Here is a 15,766-nt window from a genome sequence, read left to right on the forward strand (position 1 = left end):
TAAATTTGTTTCAAATGCAATCAAAACTTGGTTATAACAGCATGTTATGATAAATTACATTGATTTATAAATTATCTACAAACGAGGTACCTTCCCCTTAAGAGCAACCATACTACCCATCAGTTGATGAGGCTTTTTACGATATTTTGTTTGTAATATCAGTGTTGGTCTTTGGATAGTGAGCCATTTTCAGTAACAGTAGTATCATCTGGTGAAATTCCAGTATAGTCACAGTTAGGTTGCACCACCATATTTGTAATTAGTTTTAGCTGGTTAGGGGCCCACTCAGATGTTTTGTCCCCCTGAGCTGAACCCCGAGCTACGACTCTGGTGCTAAGGGTAGTTACCAATTCCTTCATCCTCCAAATTCGGGTGAGTGGATTTGAACTAGTCTCTATTTCATGTCATGCATAAAGTGGAACAATCTCCTTTATCTTTTTTTCTTAAAACTCTATATTATGACAGTATGCATACAGAATAGTTTTATAGCTTTATTATATTGCTAATCAGATATTGCTAAAAGGATTTTTGTGAAATTGTCCAGTAGTCGTAGGGATTTAGATTACTTCAACTATGCTGAAGTTAAAATAAAAAATAAAAACAGGCTTGATTTGTATTCTATAAATTCATTTATGAAAGTAATATATGCTTTAACAGAACAATATTTAATTTTAATTTCATAAGAGAAATAGATTAGAGAACAGCAGTAATCCGTATCTGAAGCACTTCATTGCCATTTTATGTCTATCTTCCAAGATTTACTGTAGGCTATGCAGTTCCCCCAAATGTACTAGATAATTTGCTTAACAGATTCATCACTTTTAGGTTGCCATGATATTTTGATATGTTGGCTGGGTTTTGGGCTACATCTTGGATTGCAGCCATCACTTCTGGATCCTGTAGGTTAAAAAAAAAAGAAAAAAGAATCAGTATAATTATATAGTTATTAAAGGGGTTTTTCCCACTAGTTTAAAAGTTAAATTTAATCATCTGGAAGTAGTGTTCAAAGAAAAAAAACACCCCTATACTCACCATTACACTGAGTCTGCACTTGGCAGGAAACTGGTGGGGGGGGGACACAGTACCAACATCTGGTGGGAGCATCACATGACCACTGCAGCTAGTCAATGGCCACGGATCCATTGCAGCCTTCATACTCCATCACAACAGTAAGATAGATGTTTCTTCCTGTTTAGCTAGAGTATGAAAGCTGCAGTTGATCAGTGGCCCCTGATTGGCAGCAGGGGTCCTATAGTGCTCTCTTGCTGGATGTTTATGCTAGGAGACCAGTGGGGGAAAAAAAGTACAGAGAAAGGAGGACAATGGGCAGTCTGGGATACTTTTTTTTTCTTTACCTCTAACATCACCTAACCACTTTCTGTGGCACCTAAAAGATGTTATTGGAATGTAGCAATATGCATATTTAGCATCATGGCTAACTTTAAGTTAGTAGTGGACAACCCCTTTAATGGTTGTCAACTGTACAAGTATAAAATGCTTTTTCAGAAAATGTTATTAAACCCTTCAGCAAGGGTAATCTTTATTTTTTTTTTCCTCGGCTCCCAAATGTGTTAACTTTTTTCCCCTTGACATCGCTGTATGAGGGTATTATTTTTGCAGGAAGAATTGTAGTTTTGAATGGTGCTATTAATTTTACAGAGTACTGAATAATATTAAAAAATTCCCAGTGTGGTAAAATGGGCAGTGCAGTGGCTCAGTGGTTAGTTCTGCGGTTAAATCCCACTAAGCACAACATCTGGAAGGAGTTTGTATGTTCTCATGTTTGCGTGGGTTTCCTGTTATGATTGGGTAACAGAGGAGGATAGCAGGCCAGGCTAAGCCACAGAAAACCAGAGAGGTAGGAAACTAAGCGGATTGCAGACCCCTGATCCTGTCCACACAACTAGCAGTAGCCGTGGAGCGTACCTACGATGATCCTAGATGCCTCGGCACAGCCGGAGAGCTAACTAAGCCTAAAGCAAGAAAGGGGAAATCTAAACTGCCCCGGAGCAGACCCCAAAGGAATAGATAGCCCCCAAACATATAGTGTCGGTCAGACAAGATGAAAACACAAACGCAGGCAGAAAAATAGACTGAGCAAACGATGGGGCCCACACTGACTAGACAGGACAGGAAAGGAAAGACACTGTCTGCAATCACGCAAAAAACCCTGCAAAAAGTCCAACACGTCTGATGCACAAAACACTGAAGTCGCACGACTTCGCCCCCACTATATCAGCACTCTGGTATATTCTGAAAGCAAAGCAAAAAGAGACCAATATAACAGGGGACAAAACAAACTAACACATGCAGTAACATATGGGCGGTGATTCAGCACAGCCCCAGCCAGAGCTGGCTGACCAGCACAAAGCAGAGATAGACAAAACCAGATCAAATGCAAACAAAATAGCAAATGAACCACTTAGCTGAACATGCAGGGAAAGAGGAGACATCAGACGTCAGAAGGCACAGGAAGAAAATCACCAGCAGGGAGAGGGGGAGTCAGCTGTCTTAAATCCCATTAAGAAACCTCAGATCTCCAATCTTCTTCCTCATTATCAGGTGGCAAGCCTCTGTCAATCAGATCAGCTCCACTACCTCCCGTAACCACCAGAGGGAGTCCAGAAAGAGAACTTGCAACCCCTCTGTCAATCTGACCAGCTCCACTACCTTCAGTAATCACCAGAGGGAAGCCAGAGAGAGAATTCACAACAGTTTCCTCTGTAGTCTCAGATTTCCTCCCAGAATCCAAAGACATACTGATAGAAAATTTAGATTGTGAGCCCAACGGGGACAGACAGGATGACATCTGTAAAGCGCTGCAGAATAAGATAGCGCTATATAAGCATGCATAATATATAAAATTATTAAAGATATAAATTTCCAACTGAAAACAAAATTCCACAAAAAAAGTAGGATTACTGCAATACCAAACTTGCAGATTTAGTTTGTTTTTTGTACTACAGCAGTGAATTTTATTTTTTTATTTTTTTTTTTTTACACAAGTCTAAGACGTGTAACATTTTTTATTTTTCTGTTGAAGGAGAGACAAGAAGATTTGCATGACAGGTTGATGTCTAAGGTTGCTTTCACATATCAGTTTTTTGGTGTCCATCACAATTCGTTGGATCGACGGATCCGTTTCAGATTGTGAAAAACTGATGTGACAGCTCCGTTTTTTCGCTGGATCCATAAAAAAACAGATCCGTCACGTTTTTTCATCCGTTTCTTCCGTTTTTTGACGGATCCGTTTTTAAAAACGCCCACAGATAGACAGATCTATAGAAAGATAGAATACATAAATATATCTATAGATGTATCCATGGCTATATCTATAGATCTAGCCATGGCTATATCCATAGATATATCTATGGATAAATCCATAGATATATCTATCTTTTGATATATCTATGGATAGAGATAGATAGATAGATAGATAGATAGCAAGGCCGATGTTTATTAATGAGCAGGCACTAAGAAAGCCTGTGAAGCGCCTGTCAGATCGCTGATCTGACACAGGGCATGGCAAACTGTCAGATCAGCGATCTGTCACTTTATTGTAATGTCCCACATTAACCCCTTCACGACCTTTGACGCCACATAGGAGTCATGAAAAGTCATGCCAAAACGACCCATGACACCTATGTGGCGTCATGAATTGATTGTCCCCCTGCGGTTTCGGTGACCGGGGTCACTGAAAGGTCACCCAACCCGCACACAGAGGACACCTTAGAGTTAACCACAGGGGGCATGGCTTAGCCCTCACGTGCCTACGATCGCTCTGATTGGCTGTTAAAAGTGAAACTGGCAATCAGAGCGATTGTAATATTTCCTCAACGAAATTTGATGAAATATTACAAATCCAGCCATGGCCGATGCTGAAATAGCATTGGGCATGGCTGGAGACACTGAACCGACCCCCCCCCCAACTGACTGACAGCGCCGATCAGCCGCCGCCACCATCTGACAGCGCCGATCGGCAGCCGCTGTCAAAATCTGCTCCCCCCGCCTTCCCTCCGATCAACCCCTCTCACCCTGCACGGTGACTCTGAAGTCCCTCTGGCCCTCTGCAGATTCATTCATTTATTTGGATCACTTTTGCAGTGATCAAAATAAAAAAAAAGTGAATCACCGCCCCCTTATCACCCCCATAGGTAGGGACATACAATAAAATAAAGAAAATATTTTTATTTTTCCATTAGGGTTAGGGCTAGGGCTGGAATTAGGGTTAGAATTTGGGTTAGGCTTGGAGTTACGGTTAGGGATGGAATTAGGGTTGGGATTAGGGATAGGGGTGGGTTGGGATTACGGTTAGGCTTGTGGTTAGGGTTAGAGTTGGGATTAGGGTTAGGGGTGTGTTGGGGTTAGGGTTATGATTAGGGTTGGGATTAGGGTTAGGGTCGGAGATAGAATTGATGGGTTTCCACTGTTTAGGCACATCACGGGGTCTCCAAACACGACATGGCACTACCATTTATTCCAGCCAATTTTGCATTCAAAAAGTTAAACAGTGCTCCCTCCAATTCAAGCCCCGACATGCGCCCAAACAGTGGTTTACCCCCACATATGGGGTATCAGCTCACTCAGGAAAAATTGCACAACAAATTTGGGGGTCCAAATTTATCCTGTTACCCTTGTGAAAATAAAAAATTGTAGGCTAAAAATCATTTTTTGAGGAACATTTTTTTTTTATTTTCACGGCTCTGCTTTATAAACTTCTGTGAAGCACTTTGGGGTTCAAAGTGCTCACCACACATCTAGATTAGTTCCTTGGGTGGTCTAGTTTCCAAAATGGGGTCACTTGAGGGTGTATTCCACTGTTTAGGTACCTCAGGGGCTCTGCAAACGTAACATGACACCCGCAGACCATTCCATCAAGTCGGCATTTCAAAACGTCACTACTTCCCTTCCGAGCTCCAACATGTGCCCAAACAGTGGTCCCCCCCCCACATATGGGGTACCAGCGTACTCAGGACAAACTGGACAACAACTTTTGGTGTCCAAATTTATCCTGTTACCCTTGTGAAAATAAAAAATAGTGGGCTAAAAATCATTTTTTGAGGAAAAAAAAATATTTTTATTTTCACGGCTCTGCATTATAAACTTCTGTGAAGCACCTGGGGGTTCAAAGTGCTCACTATGCATCTAGATAAGTTCCTTAGGGGGTCTAGTTACCAAAATGGGGTCATTTGTGGGGGAGCTCTAAAGTTTAGGCACACAGGGGCTCTCCAAACACGACATGGTGTCCGCTAACGATTGGAGCCAATTTTCCATTCAATAAGTCAAATGACGCTCCTTCCCTTCTGAGCCCTGCCGTGCTCCCAAACAGTGGTTCCCCCCCACATAAGGGGTAAGAGCATACTCAGGACAAACTGGAAAACTTTTGGGGTCCAATTTATCCTGTTACTATTGTGAAAATAAAAAATAGCGAGCTAAAAAATCATTTTTGAGCAAAAAAAAGATTTTTTATTTTCACTGCTCTGCGTTATAAACTTCTGTGAAGCACTTGGGGGATCAAAGTGCTCACCACACATCTAGATAAGTTCCTTCGGGGGTCTAGTTTCCAAAATGGGGTCACTTGTGGGGGAGTTCCAATGCTTAGGCCCACAGGGGCTCTCCAAACGCGACATGGTGTCCGCTAACGATTGGAGCTAATTTTCCAATCAAAAAGTCAAATGGCGCTCCTTCCCTTCCAGGCCCTGCCGTGCGCCCCAAACAGTGGTTTATGACCACATATGAGGTATCAGTGTACCTCAGGAGAAATTGCCCAACAAATTTGAGGATCCATTTTATCCTGTTGCCCATGTGAAAATGAAAAAACTGAGGCTAAAAAACATTTTTGTGAAAAAAAGTACTTTTTTTTTTTTTTTACGGATCAATTTGTGAAGCACCTGGGGGTTCAAAGTGCTCACTATGCATCTAGATAAGTGACCTGGAAGGTCTATTTTCCTAAATGGGGTCACTTGTGGGGGAGCTCCAATGTTTAGGCGCACAGTGGCTCTCCAAACGCGACATGGCAACGGCAAAATATTCAAGCATAATTTCCATTCAAGAAGTCAAATGGCGCTCCTTCCCTTCTGAGCCCTGCCGTGCGCCCAAACAGTGGTTTATGACCACATATGAGGTATCGGTGTACTCAGAAGAAATTGCCCAACAAAATTTAGGATCCATGTTATCCTATTACCCATGTGAAAATGAAAAAAATTGATGCTAAAAGAAAATTTTTGTTGGAAAAATTAAAATGTCCATTTTTTTCCCTCCACGTTGCTTTAGTTCCTGTGAAGCACCTGAAGGGTTAATAATCTTCTTGAATGTAGCTTGAGGGGTGCAGTTTTTAGAATGGTGTAACTTTTGGGTATTTTCTGCCACATAGACCCCTCAAAGTGACTTCAAATTTGAGGTGGTCCCTAAAAAATGGTTTTGTAAATTTTGTTGTAAAAATGAGAAATCGCTGGTCAACTTAACCCTTACAACTTTCTAACAAAAAAAATGTTTTCAAAATTGAGCTGATGTAAAGTAGACATGTGTGGAAATGTTAATTATTAACTATTTTGTGTCAGATAACTCTCTGGTTTAACAGAATAAAAATTCAAAATTTGAAAATTGCGAAATTTTCGCCAAATTTTTGTTTTTTTCACAAATAAATTCAAAAATTATCGACCTAAATTTACCACTAACATGAAGCCCAATATGTCACGGAAAAACAATCTCAGAATCACTAGGATACGTTGAAGCGTTCCTGAGTTATTACCTCATAAAGGGACACTGGTCAGAATTGCAAAAAATGGCCAGGTCATTAAGGTCAAAATAGGCTGGGTCACGAAGGGGTTAAAGTGAAAAACAAGTGTGAAAATTATTTATATAAAATCCTGAATAATAAAAAAATCCCTAATAAATTCTCTTTTTGTAAATAAAAAAAAAAAAAATACACATATTTAGGATCGCCGCATCCCTAACAAGCCGCCCTATAAAACTGTCCCACTAGTTAACTGCTTTAGCGTACCCCTTCAAAAAAAAAAAAATAGGCAAAAAACAATGCTTTACCATCATACCGCCGAACAAAGTGCAATAACACGCGAACAAAAAAACGCATATAAACATGGTACCGCTGAAAACATCTTGCACCGCAAAAAACGAGCTGCCATAGTGTCATCAGCAAAAAAAATAAAAAAGTTATAGCTCGCAGAATAAAGCGATGCAAAAATAATTATTTTTTAAATAAAATTGTTTTTATTGCATAAAAGCGCCAAAACATTAAAAAAATGATATCAATGAGGTATCGCTGTAACCGTACTGATCCGAAGAATAAAACCGCTTTATCAATTTTACCATACGCGGAATGGTGTAAACGCACCCCTCAAAAGAAATTCATGACATGCTGGGTTTTGTTCATTCTGCGTCCCAAAAATCGGAATAAAAAGCGATCAAAAAAGTCACGTGCCCAAAAATGGTACCAATAAAAAAGTCAACTTGTCCCGCAAAAAATAAGACCTCACATGACAGTGGGTCAAAATATGGAAAATTATAGCACTCAAAATGTGGTGATGCAAAAACTATTTTTACAATAAAAAGCGTCTTTTAGAGTATGACAGCTGTCAAACATAAAAACCCGCTAAAAATGGTATATCAAATCTCCCTTTATCAACCCCTTAGGGAAAAAAATAAAATAAAAAAACAAAATGTATTTATTCCCATTTTCCCATTAGGGTTAGAGGTGTGTTGGGGTTAGGGTTGGAGTTAGAATTGGGGAGCATCCACTTTTTAGGCACATCAGGGTGCTTTCCAAACGCAACATGGCCTCTGATCTCAATTCGAGCCAATTCTGCGTTGAAAAAGTCAAACGGTGCTCCTTCCCTACCAAGCTCTGCCATGCGCCCAAACAGTGGTTTACCACCACATATGGGGTATCAGGCTACTCAGGACAAATTGCACAACAACTTTTGGGGTCCAATTTCTCCTGTTACCCTTGGGAAAATAAAAAATTGGGGGCAAAAATATAATTTTTGTGAAAAAAAAAATTTTTTTTTTATTTTTAAAGCTCTACATTATAAACTTCTGTGAAGCACTTGGGGGTTCAAAGTGCTCAACACACATCTAGATAAGTTCCTTGGGGGGTCTAGTTTCCAAAATGGGGTCACTTGTGGGGGGTTTCCACAGTTAAGGCACAATAGGGGTTCTTCAAAGGTAACATGACGCCCGCAGACCATTCCATCAAAGTCTGCATTCCAAAACGTCACCACTTCCCTTCCGAGCCCCGACGTATGCCCATACAGTAGTTTTCCCCACATATGCGATATCGGCGTATTCAGGACAAATTGGACAACTTTTGGGGTCTAATTTCTCCTGTTACCCTTGGGAAAATAAAAAATGGGGGACTAAAACATCATGTTTGTAGAAAAAAAATATGATTTTCAATTTTATTTTCATGCCTGGGCGTTATAAACTTCTGCAAAGCACTTGGGGGTTCAAAGTGATCACCACACATCTAGATAAGTTCCTTGGGGGGTCTAGTTTCCAAAATGGTGTCACTTGTTGGGATATTCATCTGTTTAGGCACATCAGGGGCTTTCCAAACGTGACATGGTGTCCGATCTCAATTCCTGCCAAAAAAGTCAAATGGCGCTGCTTCCCTTCCGAGCTCTGCCATGCGCCCAAATAGTTGTTTACCCCACATATGGGGTATCAGCATACTCAGGACAAATTGCACAATAACTTTTGGGGTCTTGTTACCTTTTGTAAAGTAAATTTTTTTTAAATTATACGGCTGTACGATATAAACTTTTGTGAAGCCCTTGGGGGTTCAACGTTCTCACCACATATCTAGATAAATTCTTTGGGGGAGTCTAGCTTCCAAAATGGGGTCACTTGTGGGGGGGTTTCCACTGTTTAGGCACTCCAAATGTGACATGGCGTCCGATCTGAATTCCAGCCAATTTTGCTTTGAAAAAGTCAAACAGCGCTCCTTCCCTTCTGAGCTCTGTCATGCGCTGAAACAGTGGTTCCCCCACATATCAGGTATCTGTGTACTCAGGACAGATTGCACAATAACTTTTGCAGTCCAATTTCTCCTGTTACCCTTGGTAAAATAAAGAAAATTGGACCTGAATTATTTTCTTTTGTGAAAAAAAGTTACATGTTCATTTCTTTTTAAACATTCAAAAAATTCCTGTGAAGCACCTGAAGAGTTAATAAACTTCTTGAATGTGGTTTTGAGCACCTTGAGGGGTGCAGTTTTTAGAATGGTGTCACTTTTGGGTATTTTCTATCATATAGACCCCTCAAAGTGACTTCAAATGTGATGTGGTTCCTAAAAAAATGGTGTTGTAAAAATGAGAAATCGCTGGTCACCTTTTAACCCTTATAACTTCATAAAAAAAAATATTTTGGTTCCAAAATTGTGCTGATGTAAAGTACACATGTAGGAAATGTTCATTATTAAGTTTTTTTATGTGCCATATCTCTGATTTAAGGGCATAAAAATTCAAAGTTGGAAATTTGCGAAATTTTCGCCAAATTTGTTTTTTTTTTCACAAATAAACACAAGTTATATTAATGAAATTTCACCACTAACATGAAGTGCAATATGTCATGAGAAAACAATGTCAGAATCACTGGGATCCATGGAAGCGTTCCAGAGTTATTACCTCATAAAGGGACAGTGATCAGAATTGTAAAAATTGGCTTGGTCATGAACGTGCAAACCTCCCTTGGGGGTAAAGGGGTTAAAAAAAAAATATAACGGAAAAAAAATGATGTGGGCTCCCGTGCAATTTTCTGCTTCAAAGGGGGAAAGCCGATGGCCGGGGACCAATATTTGTAGCCTGGGAAGGGGGTAATACCCATGGCCCCTTCCCAGGCTATTAAAATAGTGGGACCCCCCAAAAAAATGACATGGAGTCCCCCTATATTTTATAGCCAGAAAGGATATCGGCTCCCCCGGCCACAAATACCAGCCCGCAGCTGCCCCAGAAATGGCGCATCTCTAAGATGTGCTAATTCTGGCACTTAGTCCCTCTCTTCCAACTGCCATGTAGCGGTGGCATATGGGGTAATAAAAGGTTAATGTCACCTTGCTATTGTAAGGTGGCATTAAGCCTTGTTAATAATGGATAGGTGTCAATAAGACGCCTATCCATTATTAATCTTACATTAATAAAGGGTTAAAAACAAACACATAAGAATAAAGTATTTTAATGAAATAAAACATTTTTTCAAAATTTTTATTTTACGCCTATCCATTCGAAGCCCTAAATCACTTGCAAAAAATAAAAATAAAAAAAACACCACTATATTCCCTGTTCGACGTAATCCCATTAATAATGATTGTCCCAAGACGATCTCCCCTATAGAGCTGTCACATCAGCAGATGTGACCTCTCTATAGGCCTCCGATGACACACTGACCGGAGATAACCCTCAAGCAGTGTATCAGTGGAGATAAGTCTCTCGCTTTAAGGCACTACAGCATGAGAAAATTCTCACACAGTAGTGCCGCAAAGTGACAGATGAACTCAGGTGACATGTTGACAGCTGAGTGATACAATGCGGAGGATTATCTCAGTCATTGTATCACAGGATCTCCTGGAGAGCGGTCGCATAAGCTAATGTGACAGCTCTCCACGGGAGATCGTTTTGTGGGACAATCGTATTAATTGGATTACGTCAGACACAGGGAGTATATTGTTGGTTTGTTATTTTAAATTTCTTTTCAGGTGATCGATGGCTTTGGGGATGGATTAGCAGAATATAGTAAGTATGAACTATATATGTGTGTGTGTTTTTGTTTTGTTTTTTACATTCCACACATTAGCTGGATGAAGGGTCTACTACTGTCCCATCATTGGCTCATGTGTCAATTACTCACTGTAGCAGGCATCCATCGCTAATATAAGTCTGGGAAAAAAACGGATCCAGCGGCATGAGTCGCCGGATCCGTTTTTTTCAAAATTCGACGAATTGTGACTGATGGCAAAAAACTGATATGTGAAAGGGGTCTTAGCTGATACCAATTTTTGGAATCATAGAATCGTAGAGTTGGAAGGGACCTCCTGGGCCATCTGGTCCAACCCCCTGCTCAAAACAGGATTCGCAAAATCATCCCAGACAGATGTCTGTCCAGCCTCTGGAGTAAGTATAACGTTTCATTTTTTCTTCTTTAAAGAGAGGTGTGGTAGCAGAGAAACCACAACAAAAAGCGGTGATTTGAATTTTTTCTAAAGCAACTTGCAGCTTCTTCTTCCACTGACCCCCCCCCCTAAGGAAGAAGCCAACGCGAAACGCGTGTCAAGGCGCCATTCTGCAATCAGGTCATGTATAACCCTTAAACTTAAGCACTCTTAACCTGTCTCTCACCATGTATTTAAATGCTGAATAACTGAGTAGCACTCTTGCACTTTAAATGCTATATACTCTCTTGATGTTACGGGATTTTCTTTAGGCATTTATTTATTGCCAGCAAGTAATTTTAGAAATAATATGCACTGACCATTATATCTTGACTATATGGAGATATAGAATACCAATATATATTAATTTTGTGAGAAGTAGTTTGTTGCATTACACTAAGTTAAGAGAAAGAGATATATAATAATTGAGCTTCATTGAATATCCTAGTTCTCAATATTGAAAAGTCCGCACGAGCAATATTTTTTAGATCATTGTTGCAACAAGCATTGTGAGCTAATTAACCATCTTTTTTTAGTTTCAACGTTTTTATTGAAAAGAAAACATCATTTAACATGAAATACATTCACATTAGAGTACAAGGATCCCCTCGCAGGGGGAAATATTAAAGAAAAAGCATGGGAAACCTATATAGTATCCTTGACTTCGTCGTCTTAGTTTGAAAGAATTGCTAAACAACAGTTTTAACATAACCAAATTAGGTTAAAAGAGGGGGGGGGGAAGGGGGGTATAATGAGTAACCATCTTTTTTTAATTGATTTTCAAATACTTTATAAGCTATAAGTTGCCTTGACTTTAATGAGCAACTGATCTAATCTTATTTGGACTCAATATTATTGAGAACTCTAGGAATATCTTTTTTGCATACGTCAAACCTCATAAGCACTAATTGATAGTTGTGCCTTAAAAGTACTAAAAAATTCTTTATGGATTTGTTTGTCAGTATGCTCAAAGTACATTATAAAGGAATTTGATTTCCTGCTCTTTATTTGGGTATACCCCTGTGTGTGTAGATCCATCTTTGTGTTTATCCACTAAAAGCAAAATAATTCTTTTTAAGCCGTGTGTAAATAAGTGTTAAATAAAGACTACCATATTTTTTAATCAAATTGTCATATGCTTCTGTTTGTAGGTGTATTAAATAATTAAGAATTGGCATGTGTACATATATTCAACCCCCTAGAGTCAGTACTTTGTAGAGCCTCCTTTTGAAGGAATTACAGCTGCAAGTTTCTTTAGAAAATTCTCTCCACATCTTGCTACTGGGATTTTTGCCCATTCCTCAAGGCAAAACTGCTCCAGCTCCTTTAAGTTAGCTTGTTTCCTCTTGTGAACAGCAATCTTCAAGTCTGACCACAGAATCTCAATTGGATTAAGGTCTTGGCTTTCACTAGGCCACTCCAAAACATTTACACTCTTCCTCTTAAACCACTCAAGTGTTGCTTTAGCAGTATGCTTTGGGTCTTTGTCTTGCAGAAATTTGAATCTCCATCCGAGTCTCAAATCAGTGACAGACTAAAACAGGTTTTGCTCAAGAATATCCCCATATTTCACACTATCCATTTTCCCGTCGACTTTCCCTGCCGAAAAATAGCCCCACAGCAGGATGCTGCCACCACTTTTCACTGTGGGGATGGTGTCCAGGGGGATTGAGCTGTATTAGTTTGGTGCCAGACATTTTTGGTGACCAAAAAGTGAAATGTGTGACGTTTCGAGGAAGAGCTACGTCCGAGAGTGGACACTCTGGGTCGCGGATCTGGAGCCCCTGGGTTGAGCGCGCCAGGTGATGACCGACCCCTATACAGGGATCGTTAGGGGCAAAACCACAGAGGACAGAACCGCGACAGCCGGTACCAGGAGGGACGGCTCAAGGACAAGAAACCAGAAGACGGCTAGGTCACAGGTCAGAGATAGGAGTACTCGAGCAGGGTATAGGAAACGGGGGCACCCAGGCAGCGGATGCTAGTAGGGAGAGCAAGAATAGCCAAGGGAACAGGAGGAATGCAGACGTGGGGAAACTCAGGAGAAGGAAAAGGTGGCGGTATGCTGGAGGAGAGGGAACCAGGAGAGCAGGACAACACGGGGTCTGACAGGAGGAAGCAGGGAGGAATACCAGGAACAACTATAGAGACAAGGGCGGCCAGGAAAGGCGTGGGTTTAGCACAAAATCCTCAGGCGTCCCCTCTACCGAGAAGACACCTGAAATACCTTAGGGTCCGGAAGTGGGAGGACCCGTGCCGCCCACCGCCAGCAGAAGAGGAAGCGCTGGCGCGCGCCCGCGGCCTAAGGAAGGGGCGCAGGGACGCCGCAGCGCTGGAGGCTGAACGCAAGTACGTGCTGCCGCGGAGGAGCCGGTAAGAGGAGGCGGCAGCGGGTGCCGCTGCAGAAGACGCGGCCCAGGGCACGGCCGCCGATGTTACAGTACTGCCCTCCTTACATCCCCCCTTTCTGAGGTTGGCCAAAAATCTTTTCAATATTAGGGGGGCGTTAATATTCTCTCGAGGCTCCCAGGACCTCTCTTCGGGACCAAATCCCTTCCAATCAATAACAAAGAGAGTCCTCCCCTGACTCTTTTCATGGCCAAAATATCCTTTATTTCAAAGATGTCTCCCGACCCAATAGGTAAAGGAGGGACAGCGGAGACAGGTTGGAACCGATTCAGAACTACAGGTTTCAGGAGCGAGACATGGAAGGCGTTAGGGACCCGAAGTGAAGCCGGCAATCTCAGTTTATAAGCCACCTCGTTGATGCGTCTCAGTACTTCGAAGGGACCGATAAAACGAGGACTCAACTTATAGGACAGAACTTTCAAGCGGATGTGCTTGGTCGAGAGCCAGACCTTGTCGCCGGGATGATATGGAAGAAGGTCCCTCCGTCTCTTGTCCGCATGCTTCTTGATTCGGGCACTGGCATTCTCGAGCACCTGTCTGGTTTCCTTCCAAATTTCCGAAAATTCTACGGCAAGACCATCTGCTGCGGGAACTCCTGATGATGCAGTAAAGGGTAGCGGAACACCTGGATTCTGACCCAAGACCACAAAGAAAGGCGATTTGGTGGTTGATTCATTGGGATGGTTATTATGGGCGAACTCTGCCCAGGGTAGAAGCGAGACCCAATTATCCTGATGGGCGTTGGAAAAGTGACGTAGGTAGGTTGTCAGGCCCTGATTAATCCGCTCCACTTGTCCGTTAGTCTGTGGATGATACGCGGAGGAGAAGTCGAGAGATGTACCCATAAGCCGACAGAGGGCCCTCCAAAAGCGAGAAGTAAATTGGACCCCTCGATCAGACACAATACGCAGCGGGAGACCATGTAGCCTGAAGATCTGGTGAATGAAGATCTCAGCCAACTTCGGGGCTGACGGCAGTCCGGGCAAAGGGATAAAATGAGCCATCTTAGAGAAGCAATCCGCTAAGACTAGGATGGTGGTGCAACCAGCTGAGCAGGGCAAGTCGGTTACGAAATCCATCGCAATTTGCTGCCACGGAACCTCCGGAACAGGTAACGGATGGAGAAGGCCGGAGGGCAGGGTCCTTGGGACTTTGTTTTGAGCACAGGTTGTGCAAGAAGCGACAAAATCCACCACGTCTTGGTGAAGGGTGGCCCACCAGTAATAACGGGAGAGAAGCGAGAGGGTCTTCTTGGTCCCAACGTGCCCAGCAACCTTGGAGGAGTGCCCCCAGCGCAACACCTCTGGACGTTTGTCTTGAGGAACGAAGGTCTTGCCTGGTGGGGGAGTAGAAAAGTTTACAGGAGCCACAGAGATCACTTTGGTGGGTTCGATAATATATGATGGAGCCTCGTCCTCCTCAGGCAACTGTAAAGACCTGGAGAGTGCATCCGCTTTGATGTTCTTATCACCGGGCCGGAAGTGAAGCTTGAAATCGAACCGAGAAAAATACAAGGCCCACCTGGCCTGTCTGGAATTGAGTCTCTGAGCGGACTGCAGATAGGCCAGATTCTTGTGATCCGTGAAGATAGTAAAGGGATGCACAGCCCCTTCGAGCAAGTACCGCCATTCCTCTAGAGCAGGGGTCCCCAACCGCCGGTCCGCGGCCCAGCACCGGGCCGTTGCAGTGCCCTTGCCGGTCCGCGGACACAAGGGGAGCCGGGGGGCGGTGCAGCAGCTGATACTCACCCTGCATCCCGCGGCGGCTTCATCCAGTGCTGAGCGGTCACGTGCTACCGCTCATTTAAGGTCATGAATATGGACGCCACTCATCTCCCATAGGCGTGGCGTCCATATTCATGGACCTTAATGAGCGGTAGCACGTGACCGCTCCGCACAGGAAGAAGCTGAAGCCCCGCGAGATGCAGGGACGTGCAGCGACGGGAAGGAAGTTCAGCGACGTGAGGGTAAGTATGATGGGAAGGATGGGGGAGCCAAGCGGAGCCATAAATATAAGGGAGAGAGAGTGGGAGCGGAGCCATATACACAGGGGAGGGAGAATGGGAGCGGAGCCATATACACAGGAGGGAGAATGGGAGCGGAGCCATAAACACAGGGGAGGGAGAATGGGAGCGGAGCCATATATACAAGGGAGGGAGAATGGGAGCGGAGCCATATACACAGGGGTGGGAGA

At 42.7% G+C, this 15,766-nt stretch overlaps 1 protein-coding gene across 4 annotated transcripts in view; it reads right to left on the reverse strand.

Annotated features, from left to right (window-relative positions):
* Positions 1-478: 478 nt before the first annotated feature.
* The window catches only part of ST13 (ST13 Hsp70 interacting protein), a 652,995-nt gene continuing 637,707 nt past the window's right edge, over positions 479-15,766 (reverse strand). For 3 of the 4 annotated variants that reach the window (XM_073558050.1, XM_073558051.1, XM_073558048.1), the window contains one exon: positions 479-897. In XM_073558050.1, the coding sequence (XP_073414151.1) occupies positions 769-897 (129 nt within the window). In that variant the 3' untranslated portion in view covers positions 479-768. The remainder of the gene's footprint in view (positions 898-15,766) is intronic. The other variant, XM_073558052.1, reaches the window with a different exon arrangement.

The sequence above is a fragment of the Dendrobates tinctorius genome, unplaced genomic scaffold (genome assembly GCF_039654945.1).
Source record: "Dendrobates tinctorius isolate UK_male_01 unplaced genomic scaffold, ASM3965494v1 ptg000012l, whole genome shotgun sequence".
In the NCBI taxonomy this organism is placed as follows: Eukaryota; Metazoa; Chordata; class Amphibia; order Anura; family Dendrobatidae; genus Dendrobates; species Dendrobates tinctorius.